This window comes from Mus musculus, chromosome 11, assembly GCF_000001635.26.
Source record: "Mus musculus strain C57BL/6J chromosome 11, GRCm38.p6 C57BL/6J".
Classification (NCBI taxonomy): domain Eukaryota; kingdom Metazoa; phylum Chordata; class Mammalia; order Rodentia; family Muridae; genus Mus; species Mus musculus.
Genome location: NC_000077.6, coordinates 119,834,574 through 119,856,620, shown reverse-complemented (window position 1 = coordinate 119,856,620; position 22,047 = coordinate 119,834,574). Strand labels below are relative to the sequence as shown.

At 48.4% G+C, this 22,047-nt stretch overlaps 1 protein-coding gene across 8 annotated transcripts in view; it reads right to left on the bottom strand.

Moving 5' to 3' along the window:
• Rptor (regulatory associated protein of MTOR, complex 1) overlaps positions 1 to 22,047 on the bottom strand; it is a 296,687-nt gene that overhangs the window by 42,971 nt on the left and 231,669 nt on the right. For 5 of the 8 annotated variants that reach the window (NM_028898.3, NM_001306081.1, XM_006534363.3 and 2 more), the window contains 5 exons: positions 12,865 to 12,939; positions 10,198 to 10,263; positions 9,677 to 9,868; positions 5,154 to 5,294; positions 237 to 354 (listed from right to left, as the gene is read on the bottom strand). In NM_028898.3, the coding sequence (NP_083174.2) occupies positions 237 to 354; positions 5,154 to 5,294; positions 9,677 to 9,868; positions 10,198 to 10,263; positions 12,865 to 12,939 (592 nt within the window). Of the gene's footprint in view, positions 1 to 236; positions 355 to 5,153; positions 5,295 to 9,676; positions 9,869 to 10,197; positions 10,264 to 12,864; positions 12,940 to 14,156; positions 14,259 to 14,921; positions 15,792 to 22,047 lie in introns of those variants that run through there. The other 3 variants (XM_030246393.1, XM_011249286.3, XM_011249285.3) reach the window with 3 other exon arrangements.

Genomic DNA, 22,047 nt, shown 5'->3' with positions numbered 1-22,047 from the left:
CAGCACGGCCCTTTTCCTATACGTGTACCCTTTTTTTTTTTATTAAGTATTTTCCTCAATTACATTTCCAATGTTATCCCAAAAGTCCCCCACACCCTCCCCTACGTGTACCCTTCTAAAGGCCTGAGACACCGCATCAGAGAGCCATGCTCAGACCTGGCCTGGCTGAACCCAGGCCACTGATTGTCCTGGTGAAGGCCAAGAAGGAGGTCCCAGGCTCCCAGCAACCCCTGTACCTGTGGCTGCTGGAGAAGGCAAAGGGTAGTTCTTTTCTTCCTCCATGAACTGCAGGGCCACAGTGCAGAAATTGCTTTCATATTGGACTACAAGGTGACTCAGAGCCACCACCAGCTCCTGTAGAGAGGGAGAAGCGACAGTTGACAGTTACGTCTACAGAGGCAGGAAATTGACTGGGCAGCAGATCCGCACACTAATGCCTAAGTCGGCTCCAGGAGGCAGCCGGTTAGAACAGGGCTGCACAGCTGGGAGCACAAGTGCAGAGGAGGTGGGGGCTGTGGAGGCAGCAGGCCAGGGGCTGTCGAGAGGGGTCTCCCAAAGCAGGCACACCTGCCTTAGTCTACTCGCTCATTGCTAGGCACCAATTATCAGTCCAAGGCTTTCTGAATGTGAATTACATTCCCTGAAATATTTACGATTAGGCTTCTGGCCCTGTCCGAGCCTCAAACTGCCTCTTGTGATCCCACCAATGGATAGGTGGGTACAGTTGATAACCTGAAGCATTCTTTTTAATTGATTAATTAATTAATTATCCTACCACAGTTTCCTCTCCTCCCTGTCCTCCCAGTCCTTACCCTGTACCTCCCCTCATCTATTCCTCCCCCATTTCTCTTCAGAAAAGGAGAGACCTCCCATGGACATTAGCCAGCCCTGGCATTAAGCTGCAGCATAGGTACCCCTTCCTACTGGGGCTAGAGGAAGTGGCCCACAGGCAGGCAACAGGGCCAGAGACAGCCTCTGATCCTGCTATCAGGAGTCCCACATGAAGACCAAGCTACCTACATAACTACAATATATATGTGCAGGGCTTGGTCAGTCCCACGCAGGCTCCCTGGTTAAATCAGGTAAGGGTAAGACAGAGGAAGAGACTACTGGGAGACATGATGAGAATCAGGAGATGGTGGTAGCGGCAGTGCCACATCTCTGGGGGTAAACAGGAAACCCAGGGCATAAAAATCTATGAGGGTGAAGCATTTTTACAGCGAGCAAGAAGCTAACTTAGCTAGAGTGGGTTCCAGTAACTATGAATGAGAAAAGTCCCTGAATTAAAATGACAACTAGATCTCAGTGCCTGAGTCTGAGAAGACAGGATTTACACAATTTATGATAGTTTAGCACCACAACTTAAATGTTTATAGACAGAAAGGCAAAAGGAAGCCAAAAGGACTGTAAGCTTGTCAACATGAGCAGTGGTCTCTGTAAAGAGAAAGCTGTCTGCAGAAAACTAAGGTCTGCTGGAGAGACCCTTGTCTGCTCACACAGCCAGGCCCGAGGTCTGCTGAGGTGCTGCAGCCAGGCCTCCTTGAGCTGAGGTCCTCTCTCACCTCAAACACACACGTTTTTGCTTCTCCCACCTCTCTTAGCTCCAGGCTGACTTTACAGTAGCTTTGTTTGTGTCCCAAAGCCTCAAGCTTACCATGGATATGATGGGAAACTGCTATGCACTCAGACCCACTGCAACTTCCCAATTATGCCCAGGGACCCACAGCTCAAGTCGCCTGGGCCAGAGGCTTGCATTGGTCTCTACCTTCCCTTCAACATCCTCAGATGCTGAGGTAGACTAGAGCAAAGGTGAGGGCCCACTGAGTCTTCCCAAACACTGTCAACCTGAGGCTGCCTGACCCATCACCACAGAGCTAATTCTATCTGTGTCAGGGATAAGGATTCTGAGACAGACCCCACAAGTCGATACCCACCAGGCCCCTCTGGGGAAGAAGAGCCATCTGTCTAGAAACCTCCCATTCTCCCTTCATGCCAGTATAAAGCGGAAGAAGCTGCTGCCGCCCTGATGGTCAATCTAGCATCACCACTTTGGTTCATAAAAGGCCACCAGGGGTGAGGTTGTGACTTAAGGAAAAGGTCGGGAGTGTCCTTACTATGCCCAGGAGGACAAAGGCTCTCTGCATCTGCATAGAGCAACTCTTTGATGACAGAAGGCATGTACTAAATATTTTCTATTTTACTCTGAACACACAGAAGGTCTGCCCAAGAGACCTCAGTTAGAGAATGGGCGATGCCTTTACTCAATGCTCAGAGGGGTGCCAGGCTGCGCACACGGGCCCTTGCCTCACACACCCACTGGTGAACAACTCGGACTGCTACATGGTTGTGGGATGGGCTCTGTGCTCTACACTGCTGAGATTTTCTAACCAGTGCAGATCTGCACATCCCCAGCAGCACTGGGCCTGGCCTCCACGGTGCTTCCTAGTAGCCCCTGGTCTCCGTTCCTTTGGCAGGAGCTCTGACAATTTACATCAGTTTGAGTTTGACCCAGACACATGGCTGAGGAAGGTGGGCGGCTGGGTCTGTCTTACTCTACAAAAATAAAGATTACAACCTTAAAGACTCACCAAACTACAACTTACCTGCTACTGCCCTCACCTCAACAAGTGTACGTCTACCTTCTTCTTCTTTTTTTAAAAAAGATTCATTTATATTATATCTAAGTACAATGTAGCTGTCTTCAGACACACCAGAAGAGGACGTCAGATCTCATTACGGATGGTTGTGGGCCACCATGTGGTTGCTGGGATTTGAACTCGGGACCTTCGGAAGAGCAGTCGGTGCTCTTAACCACTGAGCCATCTTTCTAGCCCCGTATGTCCACCTTCTAAAATATTACTTTAGTTTTAATTTTTATTTATGAGTTTGCTGAGTTATATGCACATTACTGTGGGTGTGAGGGGGGCTGAGATGTTGGATCCCCAAAGCTGGAGTTACAAGAGATTGTGAGCTACTACCTGTGTGAGCCACCTGATGTGGGTGCTTGGAACCAAATTCATGTCCTCTGCAAGAGCAGCAAGTCAGGGCTGGAGAGATGGCTAAGTGGTTAAGAGCACTAGTTGTTCTTCCAGAGGTCCTGAGTTCAATTCCCAGCACCTCCAGGGTAGCTATAATGGGATCTGATGCCTTCTTCTGTCATGCAGACATAGAAAGACAGAGCACTCATATACATAAATAAATATAACAAAACAAAAAAGACATTAAAAATAGCATTGCTGTTTAAGGAAAGTGCTCTTAACCTGAGCCATCATTCTAGCCAGCCCCGCCCTCTGAGCTGTCACTCCAGCCAGCAGCCAGCCCTGCCTTGCTGGCCTCTGCCTTCCAAGTGCTGGGATGAAAGACTTCCACAGGACTCAGACAGCCACCTTTCCAGTGCATGTGTTGTACGTACAACTGGAGCCTGACGTCAAGTGGTCTTTCTTGACCACTCTGCCTTATATATTCAGGCAGAGCCAGTTTGACTAGCTTGTTCCTGGGAGTCTTTCTTCTTCCGTGTAGAAAGTAGGCCAGCACAGCCAAGCAGAACTTACATGTGTGCCACAGAGAAACTCTGGTTGGGGATTTGAACTCAGGTCTTCAAGCAGGGCATCAAGAGTGTTTACCCACCGAGCTGTCTTCTTAGCCCTGACATGTGGTTCTTGATGCTGGCATCTTCAAACTGCTGGTGATATCCCCTCACCCAAGCTTTCCTGACTTAGGACTCTTCTCTATCCCTTCCCTCACATTTCAGCATATCAACTCATCTAACTTGGCCTACTGTACTCCCTGATTTGTGGTGGGGACTAAGTTACCAAGGGGCACCTTGTACCCAGGCAGTCAAAAGTGCATAGCAAGTAACCAGCAAAGTACAGGGAGGAGCTTGTTCAAAGTTCCGGGGGCCACTGGGATCATGCCATGCACAGCCCACAGCCCAGCAGTCTGGCAGAGTGGGGCGGGCAGCAAGAGGATGAGGCTGGGAGTGGGGACAGTTGGTCCCTAGTGTGTTTGACACTCGGTTCCTGTGTGTGTGAGCATACCTTCTCTGAAAGGGCTTTAGTTCCTGCAGACCTGCAGTGACAGTTCATCTTGGGGTTCCACAAGTGTGGGTTCTACTTTGAGCCCACAGGTGACTTCCCCATGGGGAATCTATATATTAATAGGAGACTCAGCTACTCATAGGATTATCATGTCTGGCTTCTCACTACACATTTTAAAAATCTTTTAAGAAGGTGAGGCATGGGGGTACTCGGGTAAGTTTCAGAAAGGCAGGAGATGAATATACCCCGACATTTTGAGACTGGTGAAGCCTATCATTCTCACATTAGCCACAGAGCTGTTCTTCAGGATAATCCAAAGCCACACCCAACCTCCCAAGGTCCACCATCAAAGGGAGCCAACACTGCCACTCAGAAATGCTGAGGAGGGGGCTGGGGAGATGGCTCAATGCTTGAGAGCACTGACTGCTCTTCTAGAGGACCAGGGCTCAGTTTCTAGCATCCATATGGTAGCTTACAACTGTCTATAACTCCAGTTCCAAGGGATCCAATACCCTCACACAGACATATATGAAGGCAATGTGCATACCAATACACATAAAATAGAAAGAAATATTTAAAAGACAAGCAATGCTGAAAAGGAAGCCCAGTGGCTCTCTGTGGCAGCACACGCATGGGGAGTCACCTGTGAATAGTTTGGACTGCCCATCTCACACACAGCCTCTGCTCCACCATGAACGGCCAGGAAGTCAGAGCCTTTCCCTCAAGGCCTTGTTGGCTTGGGCCCAGGGGTCGGGAATCAAGGTCATGTGAAACCATCTTTTCATGGAGGTGTGACCCTTAGGGAGCAGAGAAATAAGACTCTGCTGTTGGCAAGTGGAAGGTGACATAGGGGGATACTGCCCTTTAGAGAGCCAGTGCCATGTGCCTGTGTCAGGAGATGGCTGTTGTGTAAAAGCTGTAGCAGAGCCAGTTAGCTCAGTACCCTCAAGTGAACAGAGATGAGCAATGAAGACACTGTGAAAAGAGTTGGGCAGACATTTAAGATCAAATGATGCACATATGAGGGACATGAGGCCCTTTGTGTTGGCTCAGCTCCAGGCACACAGCCTGGGCCCCGACTTCAGGACTTCAGCTACTGAGCTGGCACCCACATACCTTCCGGACCATGGGGCTTCCATCATTGATCAGCTGAGCCAGCATCATGGCCACATTGTGGTCAATGGTGGTAGAGTGGTCTGTCCTCTCAGCAGAATTTCCCACAAAGGTGCCCAGGGCAAATACAGCTGCACATCGGACCTGCAAGGCAGGAGACAGAACATCAGAGTCACACCCACGGCTGATGTGTCTGCCATCTGCATTTCTGCCTGCTGAGGCTGTCTGAAAGTTAATTCAATTCAGTTCACATAAGTTCAACTCAATTCAATTTCACAAACACTATTGCATGGTGCTCCAGGCCTAGAGCTACACTGTTATTGACGAGCAGAAAGGGTGAGTGGGTGGCTCAGGAGCTGACTGGAGAGGCAGGCCAGCACCAGCTCAGGGATGACCAGGCTGTGGAGGGGGAAACAGAGTTTAACCTGGCTTGCACAGTCAACTTCTAGATATGGAAGTGAAGGGGACAATGGTGTTTGGAGAGGACCATAGAGGGTAGGTTGTGGCAAACAGAGAAGGAATGGGTCCATTCTGAGACAGAGAAGCGAAATAGAGGTCAGAAAGGGTAGAGTCCCCAGGGTCCGGAGGCAGTGAAACAACACTGGGCTGGGCATGGTGCCTGGGGACCTAGCTCAGCTTAGCTCGCAAGGTGATATGACCTCGGAGAACTAGTGTCTTCCTCTTATGAGCAACATGAAGTATCCTGCACAGGGCTAGAGGAAGACCAGGGCAACAATGTGCAAACAATCCTGAACTACCCTGGCTATGAGCCACTGCCACTTAGCAAGTTATATACACGGGGCTCCAGATCCTTTCCAATCTAGAGATGGGCTATGCTGCGGAGCTGGGCACAGCTGCTCTACGTCTGTGCTCCCTAAACTTCCTTTTGGTCTGCATTTGGCTCACACAGGTGGGTGAGTTTTTTGTTTTGTTTTTTTTTTTTTTTAAAAACGAGACAGGTTTTCTCTGTGTAGCCCTGGCTGTCCTGGAACTCACTCTGTAGTCCAGGCTGTAGACCAGGCTGGCCTCGAACTCAGAGATCCGCCTGCCTCTGCCTCCCGAGTGCTGGGATTAAAGGAGTGAGCCACCACGCCAGGCTCAGGTGGGTGAGTCTTAAGAGGAGCCAGGCCTGGAGGATGGAGGAAAGCAAGCCACTATCCTCCAGATAAGCAAAAGGACCAGCGTCATGAAAAACAAAACAAAACACTTAATAGACAGAGGGGTAACATCCAAAATTTATAAATTAGACACCAACAATCCAAATAACCCAATTAAAGATTAGGATACAGAACTAAACAGAGACTTCTCAACAGAGGAATCTTGAATAGCCAAGAAGCGCTTAAACCAATGTTCATCATCCTTAGTTATCAGGGAAATGCAAATCAAAACAACTGAGATTCCACCTTACATTAGGATCAAAACCTCAGGCAACAGCACATGCAGGTGAGGATGTGGAGTGAGGGAACACTCCTCCATTGCCGGTGGGACTGTACACTTGTACAGCTACTCTGGAAATCAACCTGGCAGTTTCTCAGAAAACTGGGAATAGTCTCAAGACTCATCTATAGCATTCATGATCAGATATATATATCCAGAAGACACTTCAATATCCCACAAAGACACTTGCTGAGCTATATTCATAGCAGATGTATTCATAATAGTCAGAAACTGGAAGCAACCTAGATGCCCATTAACTGAACAATGGATAAAGAAAATGTGGTTCATTTACACAATGCAAGATTACTCAGCTATTAAAAACCAAAGACATCATGAATTTTGCAGGAAAATGGAAGGAATTTGAGAATATTATCCTGAGTGAGGTAACCTAGTCCCAAAAGCACATGCATGGTATACACTCCCTTATAAGTGGATATTGGCCATAAAATACAGATACCATGCTACACTCTATAGACCCAAAGAAGCTAAACAAGAAAGAAGTCCCGGGGGGCCTGGAGAGATGGCTCAGTGATTAACAGCAGTGACTGCTCTTCCAGAGGTCCTGAGTTCAAATCCCAGTAACCACATGGTGGCTCACAACCATCTGTAATGGGATCTGATGCCCTCTTCTGGTGTGTTTGAAGACAGCTACAGTATACTCATATAAATAATAAATAAATAAAACTTAGAGAGAGAGAGAGAGAGAGAGAGAGAGAGATCCCAGGCAAGGAGGCTTGAGTCTTACTTACTTAGAAGAGGGAATAAAATAGTCATAAGAGGCAGAAGGAGGAAGGGAACTGGGAGGGAGAGGGGATGGGGGGTGGGGTGGGTCAGGATCAGGTATGGGGAGGGACAGGAGAGACAGCCAGATGGTCATGAAAATGAATGGAAATCTGCAACTGAAGGGGGTGGGAAGGTGGGAGGGGCATCTCCAGGATGAGACAGAGACCTGGGAGAAGGGAGGTGCCCAAGAATCAATGAGGATGACCTTAGCATTGGAGACATGGAACCTGAAGAAGCCACCTCCTGTAGCCAGGCAGGAACCCTAGTGGAGCGATAGGGAACCAACCCACCCACAAACCCCAAATTTTTCCTGTCTATAAGAAATGTAAGGATGGGGGATGGAGCAGAGACTGAGGGAATGGCCAACCTATAACTGCCCCACTTGAGACTCATCCCACGGGCAAGCACCAACCCCTGTCACTATTAATGATACTGTTGTGCTTGCAGAGAGGAGCCTAGCATGGCTGTTCTCTTGGAGGCTCCACCCAGCAGCTGACTCAGACAGATACAGACACGCACAGGCAAACAGTGGATGGAGCTTGGGGATTCTTATGGAAGAATAGAGAGGAGGATTGTGGGCTCCAAAGGGGATAGGAACTCCACAGGAAGACCAACAGACTCAACTAACCAGGACCCTTTGGGCTCTCAGAGTCTGAACCACCACCAACCAAAGAGCACACAAGGGCAGGACCTAGGCCTCCCTGCACAGAGGTAGCAGGTGTGCAGCTTGGTTTTCATGTGGGTCCCGAACAACTGGAGCAGGGGCTATCTCAAAAGCTGTTTTCTGTACACGGAATATGTTGTTCTAGCTAGGCTGCCTTGTCTAGCCTCAGTGGGAGAGGATGCACCTAGCTTTGCAGAGACTTGATGTGACAGGGTGGGGAAGACACCTGGGGTGGGACACTGTCTAGGAGGAAAAGGGGAGGAGAAGAGGGAGGGGGACCTGAGAGGGGGACAGTGAGTGGAACGTAAAGTGAACACATGCACACGCACACGCACACACCCTAAACAAACCTTGATAGATTATTTCAATTCAGACATTGAGAACTGGTTTATATCCCAAGGCTTGGGGCCTGGTGACACGGGTCTGTTCAAAGATTTCACATGGTTGCCTGTCAGCAGCAATTCCAGGGATGCATTCCAGGGATGTCTCCAACAAGGCCCATCCTTTTGGTGGGACATCCAGATGTGGAGTTCCCTTGGCAGGGCAAGTGGCTGTCTCTAGTAGGTAGATGAGACAAGCATTTGTGGCTGACACCTCTCAAGGAGACAGGATAGGACTTCCTGCTACTGTATGAGTTTACTTTTAAAAGATTTCTTGGCACGTTCATTTTAGGCTTTTCTGTAAGAAATAATCTGCCTTTTATAGTAACTATAGAGGTTGAGACCTAACTCTGTCAGGGCTTTCCAAGGCCATAAGGGGGCCTGAAACAAAGACGGATGAGCATAGATTTGTCCTTGGCATGTTTGGGGGACAGATGGCACTGATTTCTCAAGTAGCTAGCCAAAATCTGATCTGATATGCACACCGGGCAATTCAGAACAGCCCTGCAAACAAACTACAGCCAGGCTGCACTTTCTACCTACAGCTGCTCAAACTCTTGGCTTACTAACAGAAACACAGTAATCATTTCTGAAGATGATAGCAGGCTCTCTGATTCCCACTGAGAGCAAAACAATCTAGAACTGGGTCTCCTGCTTCAAAAGATGATTCTGTCACTTGTGTGCTAAGTGTTCCAATGATTCATAATCATCTAAGCCCCTCCACTATCTCATCTCCCAGAATGCAGCACCTGGACCTGCAACAGACAATCATGGTGGTAACACAGACACACCCATACCCATATCCCACCACACCCACTCGTGCTCTCAGATCACACACACACACACACACACACACACACACACACACACACACACACACACACACACACACACACACACACAGGATATGGCAGACAACATACCACAGGCAATTTCCCTCCCTCAGCGCTCCCCTGCCCATAAGTGATGACCTGGTCCTGCCCCACAGGAAGTGCTAAACAGAATGGTTCAAACTTGCTTCTTAGAGGCTGTGCCAGCCTGTAGCTACCTACCCCAGTGCATACAGAGTTGGCATAGCATGATTGAAAGTCAAATGAGATTCGGTAGCCTATCTTGGGGTCTGCACATGGCCCTAAGGGCTCTGGAGCAGTCATGTGTAAATGTGGGCAGGCTTCTGCACATGGCCCCACAATCTCTTTACAGATAAAACCCACCACCGCTCTGACCTAGCACAGAAGCTTACATCTGCAAGGACAACTCACCTCAGGGATGGGGTCAGAGAGGAGGCTATAGAGCTTTTCGTGGGCACTGTCTCTCACCCCACACCATCTTGCAGAGTCGAAGTTCTGCCAGATCCTTCCCAGGCAAATGGCCACCCACTGGCGTAGCAAGGGGTGTGGGTCGCTGAGCTGCTCCAGACAGATGGCAATCAGGTTTCCCTGGAGGCAGGCCTCCTAGACACAGGACATAGGTAAGTGGGGCAGGGTCCTGACAAGGGTGGCAGCAGCCTTGCTCAAACACAAGACACTGCATTTTCTTACTGTAAATCCTGCCTATTCTGTTTTGCCCTTCAATGGTGAGCTAATCGAAGGACTGGCCCTCTGTGGAGAGTACGAGGAACCCCGCCTGCTGCTGTGATCTGAAGGCTCTACAGGCTACCTGAATAGCATAGCTGTGAAAAAGGTGGCCTGGGCGGCATCCCTGCCCTAGGACCCGTGTGAAACAAGGCACCTTTGTGCCATTCCTGGAGGGACGAGGTGGCTGGAGCTGCTGTGATACTCACTTGCCCTGTTGTGTAGCTGTTGACGATTACAGCAAGAATGAAGGCTGTCATGGTCCTATGTTCAGCCTGGAAAACAAAATGCATCATGGCTGTGCACCCTCACAGCAGACTCACCTCTCTAGAGCACCCTGTGCCTTCTGTCTTCAGCACTGGCCTCCCATGTAAGGAAAGCAGCATGTACCAGCCTTCCTGCTGAGGCATTTCTAAGGGTCTGCATGCTGACTGGCTGCTCCCTGTCCTGTCATGGCAGATAAAGTGGTTGGTGGTTTTAATTGGTTTGCCAGGCCCAGGAACCATGCTTTCCCTATGTGTAGAGCTCAGGAAGCCTGTGCCCTCGAGCCAAGCACACTGCTAGTAAAATGAACGTTGCACTCTTCACTTTGCGTGGGAATCTGACAGCCCATTATGACTTCATGGAGTCTCACATGCACATCGACAGTCTTACCAAGTTATCCCCGGGGACTCGTGACATCTCCTGAGTTGACTACAATAGAGTACAGGCCACCATCTTCTGCATAGCAGAAATGCCAAGCCATCATTTTTTGTCCCAAAATATCTGCACTTCACCCTACTGAGTAGCAGCATAACTTAGCAGGGACTCTGTCCGGAAGTCACTGAAGGGCCACCTACCGTCCTGTTTCCCTCACTGTGATGGACCATCACTGCAGCTGCTGTCTGCTCTTCCTGTCTTCTGGGGCCTTTGGGGCTTTCCTTTATGCTTTTGATACTTGTTACTTTGATTATGCTATGTCTATGGATTAAGTTTTAATTGTTCCAGGGCTCACTGTGTCTCTCTGCTGCCTCTCTTGCAGTGCTGGGAGGATGTCAGTGACAGCGGCTGACCTCATCCATGCTCATGTGGAGCCTTCACAGATTCTCTTCCTGGCTGTGTGGCCCCTGTGAGGGATCACCTCCTGAGTTGTAAATGTGGGAGGGGCATTTCTTCCACTCTAGCTTGTACTCCCTCTTCCCCCAAGATCTGTCTATTTAAAACAATTATTTTTAAGGATAGGTTAAAAAGCAGATTTTATTTTCTTACAGCAGGCAGGAAACTGCTTCTGAAGCAAACATAGTGGCTGGCAGGCATGATTAAACCATACTGCCTTTATCCAGCCATCCACAATGTGTTTCTCAGAGGCTGCTCCTGGAGTCCCTTTGGCTCTTTTCTGGAGATGCTAGTTCTCTTGTGTATTGATGCAGTGGCCTCCTTCCCTTTGGAAGCATGCAACTGTGTTTGAGGCAGGCTGTGCTCCCTGGCTCTAGGGTAGGAACTCTATAGGAAGGCTTTGTATTTGTGCCTTCAGGACCACAAACTTGAGATCTAGATGTGGTTTGCACAGAAGGGTTTTTTTCCCCCCCCTCATTTTTTTTTTTTTTTTTTTTTGCTGCTGGCTGAGGCCTCTGCTCCTTTAGTAATTGCTGCTTTCTCTGCAGAGCTCACAGATGGTCAGCTTTTCAGAAGCAAGACAAGCTTGCTAGTTCTCATTAATGAAGAACAGGCACACCCTGCAGGCCCTGGTATTGTCACTTGGCAGTGCTACCTGTTCATGGCCTTATATCCCACGTAGGGTCTGTGTAAGGCATGCTGTTCTGAGGTCACTGTAGTGGCAAGGCCCACTGCCCACCAGAACCATGGGAGTCTTCCCCTTCTCTGGCATGGGGGTTTCTCCTTCTCTCAGATCTGAGCATAGAGGGTGTGGCTGCCAGGCCAGGCTAGCCAGCTTAGAGCTTTCAATTCCTTTAGTTGTATTCTTCCTTCCTCTGAAGGGAAGGCAGGGCTTATTTCCAAACTGTGGATAAACTATAAACCTACGCTGCCCATGACAGTGATACACCACTTAGGTAAAGTACATAAGTACCGGTTACCCAGCACAATGCCAGTCCCAGTTAGAACTTTGCTGGCAGCTTTGTTCCCACCTTTCTCTTTAAACATCGTATCATTTCACTTAAAACAAACAAATAAACGGCCAGACGAAGAATTTACATATGAAAGTTACTCTTATAGACGCCACCTTCAGAGCACAGTATGCGGCTGTACTTGAACATACTGGCAACTTAAGCTATGAGAGAGAGAGATAAAGAGAGAGAGAGAGAGAGAGAGAGAGAGAGAGAGAGAGAGAGAGCGCGTGCGTCTGTGGGTGGCTGCTCTGTATACATTACTCTTCGCAGAGCTGGATGGAGGGAAAGAAGGAGAGAGGAACTGAAGAATCTGATGACATGACATTATGAGAAAACTACCATATACTCTATATTCATGCTAATTTTTAAAAACAATTTAGCATGTATGAAATTCAAACTTTCAAATAATCTCCTCCTTCCTTCAGTAAAATCTGTCAGCGTCTTGTCTGTTAAGGGGCCTTCAGGTCCCCTGAGGCACCACACTGTAGACACACAAGGATTCTGCCCAGGGTGCTGGCTCTAGGTAATGGAGACGCCACGGCTAGGCAGAGATGTGCAATAGCAGCTCACCAGCTGGCATAGGAAGACCAGATTCTCACCCAGGGCAGGAAGAAACAGAGCAGTGTGTGGTGTGGGCAGTAAGTGTCTACCCACGTATAGCTCTGTAGAGCACCTCTCTACCTGGCCCTCAGCGAGGAAAGGCAAGCCCTAGTGTGCACTGGAGACAATGTCATGCTGGGCAAGAGAGAAGTGTGGCTCAGTCCTTACTGGCATGTATGGGTCTGCCAAGACGGATAGGAAGTACTTGTGACCGTTGTCCTTCACGAGGTCAGCTTGGCACGACTGGAGGGAAAGGAGACAAAAGAGAGGCCATTAGTGCAGGAACCAGGGGGCTGTGTCATGGCTTCCCATGCCAACACTCTGGGAATGTCACTACTGTGCATCTTTCCTTGCAAGGCCAGATTTCACTTGGGAAAAGGCTGGAGCCCTGCCACTCTCAAGAGAAGAGCACACTCTGGGTCCCAGGGCTGGCGGCTGGGTTAGGACTGTGCTCTCTGCCCGTTCTGCGCTCTCAGCCTGGCAGAAAGGAAGATATTCTGATATTTTATTAATTTTTATGAATATGAGTGTTCTGTTTGTATGTATGTATGTATGTATGTATGTATGTATGTATGTATGTATGTATGACATATGTGCTTAGTGCCTGAGGTAGTCAGAAGAGGGCATTGGATGCCCTGGGATTGGAGTTACAGCCACTGTGTGGGTGCTGGGAATTGAACCTGGACTCTCTGACAGAGCAAATGTTCTTAACTGAGCCAGCTCTCTAGATCCAGAAATGAAGATATTCTAAAGAGAAACTTGTGTCTCTCAATCTCACAGTTGAAACAATGGAATCCTCAAAATATTTTCCTGGGAATCTCATGCTACAAGATGGAAAAGGCACCAGCCAGAGGAGTCACACAGACCACCTTACAGGCTAAGCCAGATGAGGATGGGCCAACAGTGGGTGGGACCACACCTAACCCGGCTGCTTAGATGTGCACATCCTTTGCCTTCTGTTAATTTTAATCTCACTTCTGGTTCCTGAAGATGGGTGGCTGGGCCTGACGCAGGACACAGGCTGTGACCCCACTTTCAGACCTCTCCCTTCTCATTCCCCAACTGTTTCTTAAGCTCCCTTTCTCTCATGCTCTTGGTATCTTTTAGGGTCTCCATTTTTTTGCTGACTATTTTTTTTTAAAGATTTATTATATTTATTTGAATACACTGTAGCTGTCTTCACACACACCAGAAGAGGGCATCAGATCTCATTACAAATGGTTGTAAGCCATCATGTGGTTCCCGGAAATTGAACTCAGGACCTTTGAAAGAACAGTCAGTGCTTTTAACTGCTAAGCCATCTCTCTAGCCCTGCTGAGACCCCACCCTTTTATCCTCAGACTCCCCATTTCTTCTCAGGCCCCTTCCCCCACCTCAGATTCTCTTCCTCTTAGGATCCCTCCCTCAGACCCCTTTCCCCCCTCAGGTTCCCCTTCCTGGTCAGCCCCTCACTTGCTCACCCTGTCTTCTTCCTTCCTGGCTGCCCGCTTCTTCCCAGGTTTCTTACTCCTCATCTCAGACTCCTCCCTTCTTATGTTTCCTGCTGCTTCTCAGGCTCCCCTCCTGTCGCCTTCCACATGAGGATACCTGACAGCACTCCTGCTTCTGCAGTGTGGGTACCTGATGAAGCTCTAGGGGATTTTGTCTGGATTCATGCCATATGATGAATATCATAATAGGGGCATTCAATACTAAGCAAAGAAAGAGCTCTAGGATTCAAGGTGTAATATAAGTGCTAAAGAAGCCACCAGAGATGCAGCTCTTCTAACTCAGTTGACCCCTTCCTGGGAATACAGTTCCACCTGTGTGGCCACCCACACCATGTGCCACACACTGGGGACCCTGCCTATGCAGAACACTGGTTCAGCCAGTCAAGCCGTGTTTTAACTGTGAGGGACAACTGGGTTGATAGTTGTGCTGGCAACAGCTGAGAAGCTAAGCATGGAGAGCTGCAGGGTGGGCACAGCACATGCTTTCTGGAGAACAGTACAGCAGACTGGAGGAGGAGAAACGGAGAAGGGAAAGATGGAACAGAGGGAAACAGGCCAGTACTGGAATGTGTGATGGGAAGAGCCAGGTGACTGGGTGCTAGGAGGAACTGAAGAGCCAGCAGAAGCTGAGAGTAAGGGACGGTACAGCCGGACGCCAGGTCTAAGGTCAGCTGTCAACAACACTTTTAGTACTGATTGCTAATTTGACAGGAGCTGGAATTATAGGAGACTAACCTCTGGCAGATCTTCAGGGGAGTTAACAGTCGGGCTAGTTGGGGTAGGAAAACCCTTCCCTAACGTGTGGCATCATTTCGTGAACTGGGGTCTTAGATCACACAAAAGGGACAGGAGCTGAGCAGTAGCTCTCATCTTCCTCTGCTTCCGTCTCAGCCTCGGGATCCGGCTGACACGCCACCATCAACTGTGCCTTTGAACTTGGGTGCAGACAGACCCGTCCTCCTCCTGTAAGTTGTCTTTGTCAGGTGCTTCATCTCAGCAGTAAAGAAAGCAACAAGTACAGGTGGTGTTACGGCGAGGAGCAGAGGTCAGGACACGAGGAAAGCAGAGGAAGGGACGGGAGGCCAGGGCTGCTTACCTACGTCACTCCCTAAAGAGGTGGGGTGCACAGATGGGCAGTGCACTTGGGAAGAAGGTGAACACAAGACACCTGAGCCAGACAAGAGCTGACGTCACACTGGGACTGGTGGTGCGAAAGCTCTAGGGTGAGTAAGGAGGCTGAGACTGAGGCCTTGGCCCAGCTGCAAAGAGAGAGAGGCTGTTCACATCATGAGGTGTGGCCACTGTGGGAACTGTGAGGGGCATGGCCTCTGCTCTGTTTGAATGACACAAAGATGAAGCAGTAGAGTCATGTGACCCATGAATGAAGGTACGGTGGAGACAGATGCTAAGGCTGTCTGGGACTAGCACCCAGGGTGATGTGCCTGCCACCCTCTCACCGGCTCCCAAGAGCTCTGCTCTAGGCTCAGAGACTCTCAAGGAACCCAGACTGGAACTTAAAAAACCGAGGGTAAGAAAGATGAATGTTAAATCCTGCTTTAGGACTTCCTGACTTTCCAGAGCAGTGCAGGTCCTGAGCCCCTCTCAGAGGCAGGTGGCTTTCACATGGCCTCTGTTGGGTGCTCAGTGCAAACACTCTGCATGACCCTCCTTTTGTCAGGGGTCCAGAAGAATTCCTCATGGCAGCATGGTGATGAGCTAGTTCATCAGTTGGACACTGGCCTGGCTCTGTAAGGTATAATTAGACAAGAAGGAGAAGGCTGGCTCAGACTGCAGGCTTTTGACCCCAGCTTCTGCTCATCAAGCCATACACACTTTACCAATTTCCCTGCTTTAGTTGAGGCAGCTAACAAACGAGCTGGAAGTCTCAACCCATCATCCATGCCTGGCCCCCAGGGCTGCAGACTGCCCATGCCTGCAGCAGCAGAAGGCACCGGTGTAGCTCAGGAGAAAAGATTCTTTGTTTTCAAATCAGAGCTCCGACAAGTCAAATCAAAGCCCACACGTTTACAGGAAACTCCTTAAGTGCAGCTCATCTGAGAGTAGTAAACTGTCATTAATTCATATCCTTCTAATTCTGAGTGTGAGCCTCCCAAGTCACAAGATCTGAAATGATCACTTTAATAAGCCTTCAAAAGCGGAGCCTGGCGATTATGAGGCATATATTAAAAGATTTCTGTTTTGATAAGCCTGTCAGGCTACTGCAGGCAACAGTCATGGCTGCTCCTCACATGTCTGCTTTCATTGCCAGCGCCCACAGGTGCCAGTGTGTACTGGTTTCCGCTGCATGGAGAGTGGCTCTCCCCAGTAGCTATACTTGCCAAGAAGGAGGTACAATTCCCTTGACCTGCTTTCTCTGAGTTCTAGGCCAGCAGCCTCACTGAGTTGCAAAGAAAGCAAAGCCCAGCAGAGCAGGAAAGCCAGTGACAGGTCACTGTGGAAATACAGGCTCAGAGGAGGAGGTGGGGGCACCAAACATGGCCACACTGGGAAAGCCAAGATCTTGCTAAGCAGTGCCTTCCCCAGATCAGGAACAATAATGACACACTAAGGCTAGACACACTAAGACACACTAATGACATACTAAGGCTAGAGTAAGAAGGAGGGGGAAGGAGAGGCAGAAAAACGAGGTTTTCTTGGTGGTCTGTCTCTGTCACAATGACACCCTCTCCAACTGCCGTAAGTCTGAGTCTCAGGACATCAGATAGAGGAAAGGAAGGCACGAGCGGGCAGAGGTGAAGCAGCTGCAAGTCCGATTGCACAGCTATAGCTGCAGCTGCAAACAGCACCACCAGGGAGCAGGTCCACATTATTCCAGAGGAGGGCGTCCTGGCCTGACTCTGCTCTCCTATAAGATGTGAACTTACATGAACAGTTTCTCATGCCTGACAGGGGAGCTGTTGGGCATCACAGGGTGACCCATGAGATTCTATCTATGAATGCCCTGCCTGTACCTTCCAGTGTGAGCACAGAGTACTTCAAGGATGCTGGAGGTGGCTCAGGCATGATGTTTGATAGGGAAGATGTTTTCAGATGAGAAAACCCACACTCCTGGCCATAACACCACCAGACCCTGGCGGTGGAGGAGCACGGCAGGGATTTCACTGTTCTTCAGGAAGCAGCAGAAAGAGCCCTGAATTGCGCAGTCCCCACAGCTGACACCTGACACGGCTGCTTTCCCAGTAGCCCCAGTGATGGGTACTGTCACTTTCCAAATGGGGCTCTTTACTTTAAATATTGAAAATCCTGTGAGCTATACTACTCAATGCCCTGTGTGAAAGATGACCCTCAAGAGCAGAGTCACCATGCTGTGCCTGGTGTGGCTGTGAAAGGCACGTGTGTTCCTTCCTCCAACGTTTAGACTTGCCTTTTTCCTCCCCCACATACCATAAAATCCAAGGTACCATTAAGGTCGAAAAACCAAAATTCTATGGAGAGATTAAAACCAACTAGAGCTCCCTGCCACCGTGTGCTCGGTTTTCTGTTTCTCACATGGGCTTTTGTTATAGATTCATAAATAAAAGTGAATTTACACTCTCACCAACTTTCCTAAACCAAAGGGCCTACCACGACAGGACACTGGAGTCTTGCTTTTTGTTTTTTCTCTAAAATTTTTCTTGTTACAAGATGCACAATAAAAAGAAAAAAAAATTATGGAGCTGTGAGAAGGGAAATGGGTGCTGGCTGAAGCCTTTGCCAGTTGGGCATCAAGAACTCTGCATGGCTCGCAGCATTTGCTATTCAGGTTGCCAACATAGGAGCATACTTCTGTAACAGACATCAGTGTGGATATTCAAATGGCAGCAGATCCTGCCTGAGGCTAAGCACTAGATGGATTTCTCAAAGTGGTCTATGAGCCTCATGAGAACCCACTTACAACCAAAGCTCCATCATACCCGTCTTGTGCAACCCTGGGATCTGAATGGCTTTATCTTGTTAGATTACAATCCTGTCCAGGATCTGGATCATGCATCATCTTGCTTATCAAAATGACACAAAGAAGGTTTCTTAGTGACCCTTTGAGCTGTGGCTTGGCCACTGCTGAGACACACAGGTCTTATTAATTCCCTGAGCCCCTTTCTTCCCATTAAACTAGTGTTTAAACACATGTTAAAAATGTGTTCTGCGTAAGGCCCAGCTCTGTTTCACACTGGCTCACCCACAATCTCTTTTTCGTGTCTAAGTCAAGGACTGGCTTTACCTGAGTGGCGGTCACTGACAGGAGTCCTTCTCAGGCTGCTAGCAGCAGAGCTGGCCTGTCTTGTGCTGTTTCAAGTGTATCTCTAGGGTATACTGTACTGAGCTGACCCCACACCCTGATTTTTCTCATGGAGGGTTCCTTGCTCTTCTTACAGTTCCCGAGACTCTCCCTGCAGGTACCCTGAGCACTGTCATCAGAGTTCTAGGAACTGAACTCAGATGCTCTGGGACAACAGCCAAGGTGCCCATACTGGTGAGCCTGGATCAGCTTCTCAGGGAACTGCTGCCTTCAGTTTGACTGCTTGCCTACTGAACTGTTGTTTATTTTGATTTCTAGGAGCTCTTTATGCATGAGGGAACACATTATATTATTTTTTTAGTTGTGATGTATTTTTGAATATTTCTCTATATAAAATTTATTTATATTCAAGTAAGTTTCTTTGCAAAGGCATCTAAATTTGGAATTGTAGGTTAAAAAGCTCAATAGCCCCCAGGTTAAAATAGAATCTATCTGGTTTCTCATCTATTTTTTTAAAAAAATCATTTATTTTTACTTGATGTGAATTAGTGTTTTGCCTGTATGTATGTATGTGTGAGGGTGTCGGATCCCCTGGAACTGCAGTTTTAGGCTGGTATGGACTGCCATGTGGGTGCTGGGAATTGAAACCAAATTCTCTGCAAGAGCAGCCAGTGCTCTTAACCACTCAGCCCTCTCTCTAGTCCCTCTTCTAAGGATCTTATGATTTTGCCTTTTATGTTTAAAGAAGCTATCTCTTTAACTTAAATTCTATTGTCCAAAGTGTACAATTAATCTCTATCATGCAGTTTTCTGTCTGTGTGATAAATTAAATACTTTATACACTGAATGTAAAAGACAGAATGGTGGGCTGGATAAGGTGACAGGAGGATCTGTGAGTTCAAGGCCAGCTTAGTTTAAATAGGGAGTTCCAGGACAGCCAGGGCTTTACAGAGAGAGACAAGACAAGACAAGACAAGACAAGACAAGACAAGACAAGACAAGACAAAAACTAAAATGTTTATTCTAAATGTTGTTTTGGGTCTCTGGCTGCCTGCCTGCCTGCCTGCTGCTTTTGAGCACATGGTGAGGTTCTAGATCAGGGTGGGGAAGGTGGAAGCAGTCACTCACCTCACGGCAGCAAGGAATCAGAGAAAACAGGGGGGTGACGTGGCTATTACACCTTCAAAGACCTAAGAGCCCCACCCACTCCACTCCACCCCTATAGTTGCAGACTACTTTCCTCCAGTCCAAGTCTTTCCCAGTCACTTGAGATCCAAACAGCAGCAGCCTCTAGCTTTTCTACCATCACAGCTGAAGAACTGCAAAGCTGAGGTGCTGCCACTAACATTCACAGACTGCACTGGGGGGCTGCTTCTGCAGTGCTCACCAGTCCACGAGTCTGTCTGAGGCCCGGTACATCACTGAAGATCCATGGTTAGTTGTGGTCTAGGAGGACAGGGTCTCTACCACTCTCCTTCCTAGCCAGGGCTCCCTGCCTCTTCTTTTTATTTCTCCATATCAAGCTGAGATTGTGTCTAGTTCCAGAAAAAAAAGCCTGTTGGTAATTTTACTAGGATTATATTAAAGTTATAAATTAACCGAGAGAACACTGACATGTTTATGACACAGAATCCTACTGCAAGAGAGCAGGGTGTGTTCTTATCTGCTGAAGGTGACTGTGTGTCTCTCAGGAATGGTTTAAGGTATTGTTTGTGGCGGCTTTCCCCATCTCACAGTAGATTATCCCTGGATTTATGACCTTACCGCACACAGGCTGCTCTTCCTGTCTAATCTTCTAGCTGCTGTCACTTCAGCTTCTGTATTAAGGCTTCTATCTCACTAAGTTCTTTTATTGGTATTAATAGAGCCTTTGGGTTTTTTAGACATAAACTTACCCTACCCACACACACAGAATTGGGGCTGGAAGTCACTTGTTTCCTAGAACTCAGTTCAACTCCTTGAATGACTTCTGTTATGTAGGCCTTACCCTGTCTCTGAGTGCCCCACAGAGCTGTGTCGGTGGCACTGAGATCACAATCCCATTTCTTCTAAGACAGAATCTTGCTATGCAGCCCTGGTTGGTCTGGAACTCACTAAGTACAGCAGGCTGGCCTCAAACTCAGAATTTGCCTTCTATCTTGAGTGCTGGGATTAAAGATAGGCCTAGGTTGTTGTTATTGTGTGCCACATATGATGTATGTATGAGCTCACATGCATGGCATGCCTGTGGAGGTCAGAGGTCAACTCAGTAGAGTTGGTTCTCTCACTGCACATTTACGTGGGTCTCAGGGATTAAACTCAAGCTGCAGGCTTGTCCAAGAAGCACCTTTGCCCACTGAGCCATCTCACCAGCCTTCAAAATTATTCCCAGCTGGTGTTCAGAGGTGACGACTGCATCCTTTTGAGAAGGACATTCAAAATGTCCTTCTCTTCCTTCACCGGTTTGACAGTCCAGCTTGCTGTCCCCAGTCCACATGCCACCTCTGGACCCCAGTGGCTTTGTTTGCTGCTACTCAGCCTCTTCCATGGAGAGGAGCACCCGAGTCTCCCAGGCTCTGCCTTACAGTCAGGCCGGTCAGAAAAGCTCTTCTTTCTGTATAGACTGACAGACGGGGATTGGCCATTTGTATTTCTTTCCCTCTTGGCTACACTCACAGGACAAACCCTCCATGTCACAAGTGGTTATGATCTCTGAGGTAGCATACATGACCACATAGTGACAGTGATGTATGCTGCTCATGATGTGTATCTGCACTGGGGAGAAATGTCGCCATGTAGATACACTTGTAGCCACTGCTGAAAACACCTTCACATGGTATTCTATCTTACCAGACAGTGAGACAGTACCCAGAACCCATTTACACAGTACATAGCTTTGCTGACTGGCTTACACAAAACAAAGGTTTCTGCAAACACATATCCCTAACATGTCCCTTCCCTTCACTGGTTTTCTGCAGACTATAACCTATACTTGAGTCATAAGAGACCCTCAAAGCATCAAATTATATGAATGAGGTGGCAGGGAGAGAGGAAGAGAAAACATTTATAAGTTTTTCCTGTGAGCATGTTCCTGACTCCTGCTCATCAGATGTGGCTCTCAGTGACCGGGAGGAAGACTCTGCCCAGTCAGAGCTAGGAGACCCCCCCCCCCCCATCTGAAAGACTGTTTCTAGGAACATGGCTTCCTCACAGAGAAGGGAGACTAGAAAAACTTAGAAGTATAAAACTAAATTCATCCCAAACACAGAGACTTAGAACAGCCTGATAGTTTGAATGGAAAATGTCCTTCAGAGGTTCATGCATTTGAACACGTGGTCCCTGGCTCATGGTGCTCTTAGGGGAGGTCATAAAGCTTCAGAAAGTAGAGCCTTGAAGCGGGAGAAGTATGTTGTTGGGGTGGGTTTTGATATTATAGCCTTGCCCATTTCTGGTTTGCTGTCAGTGATCTGTGTTTATGGCAGCTGTGATCTGAGCCTCTGCTCTGCCTCCTTTGCCTCCTCTGCCTCCCACTCCTCTGTTGTCTTACTCTGGAACTGTGAGCCAAAATAAACTTTGTCACTGCTGGTCCCAGTATGTAACCACGGCAACAGAAGAGTAACGAATACAACGTCTAAGTACATAATG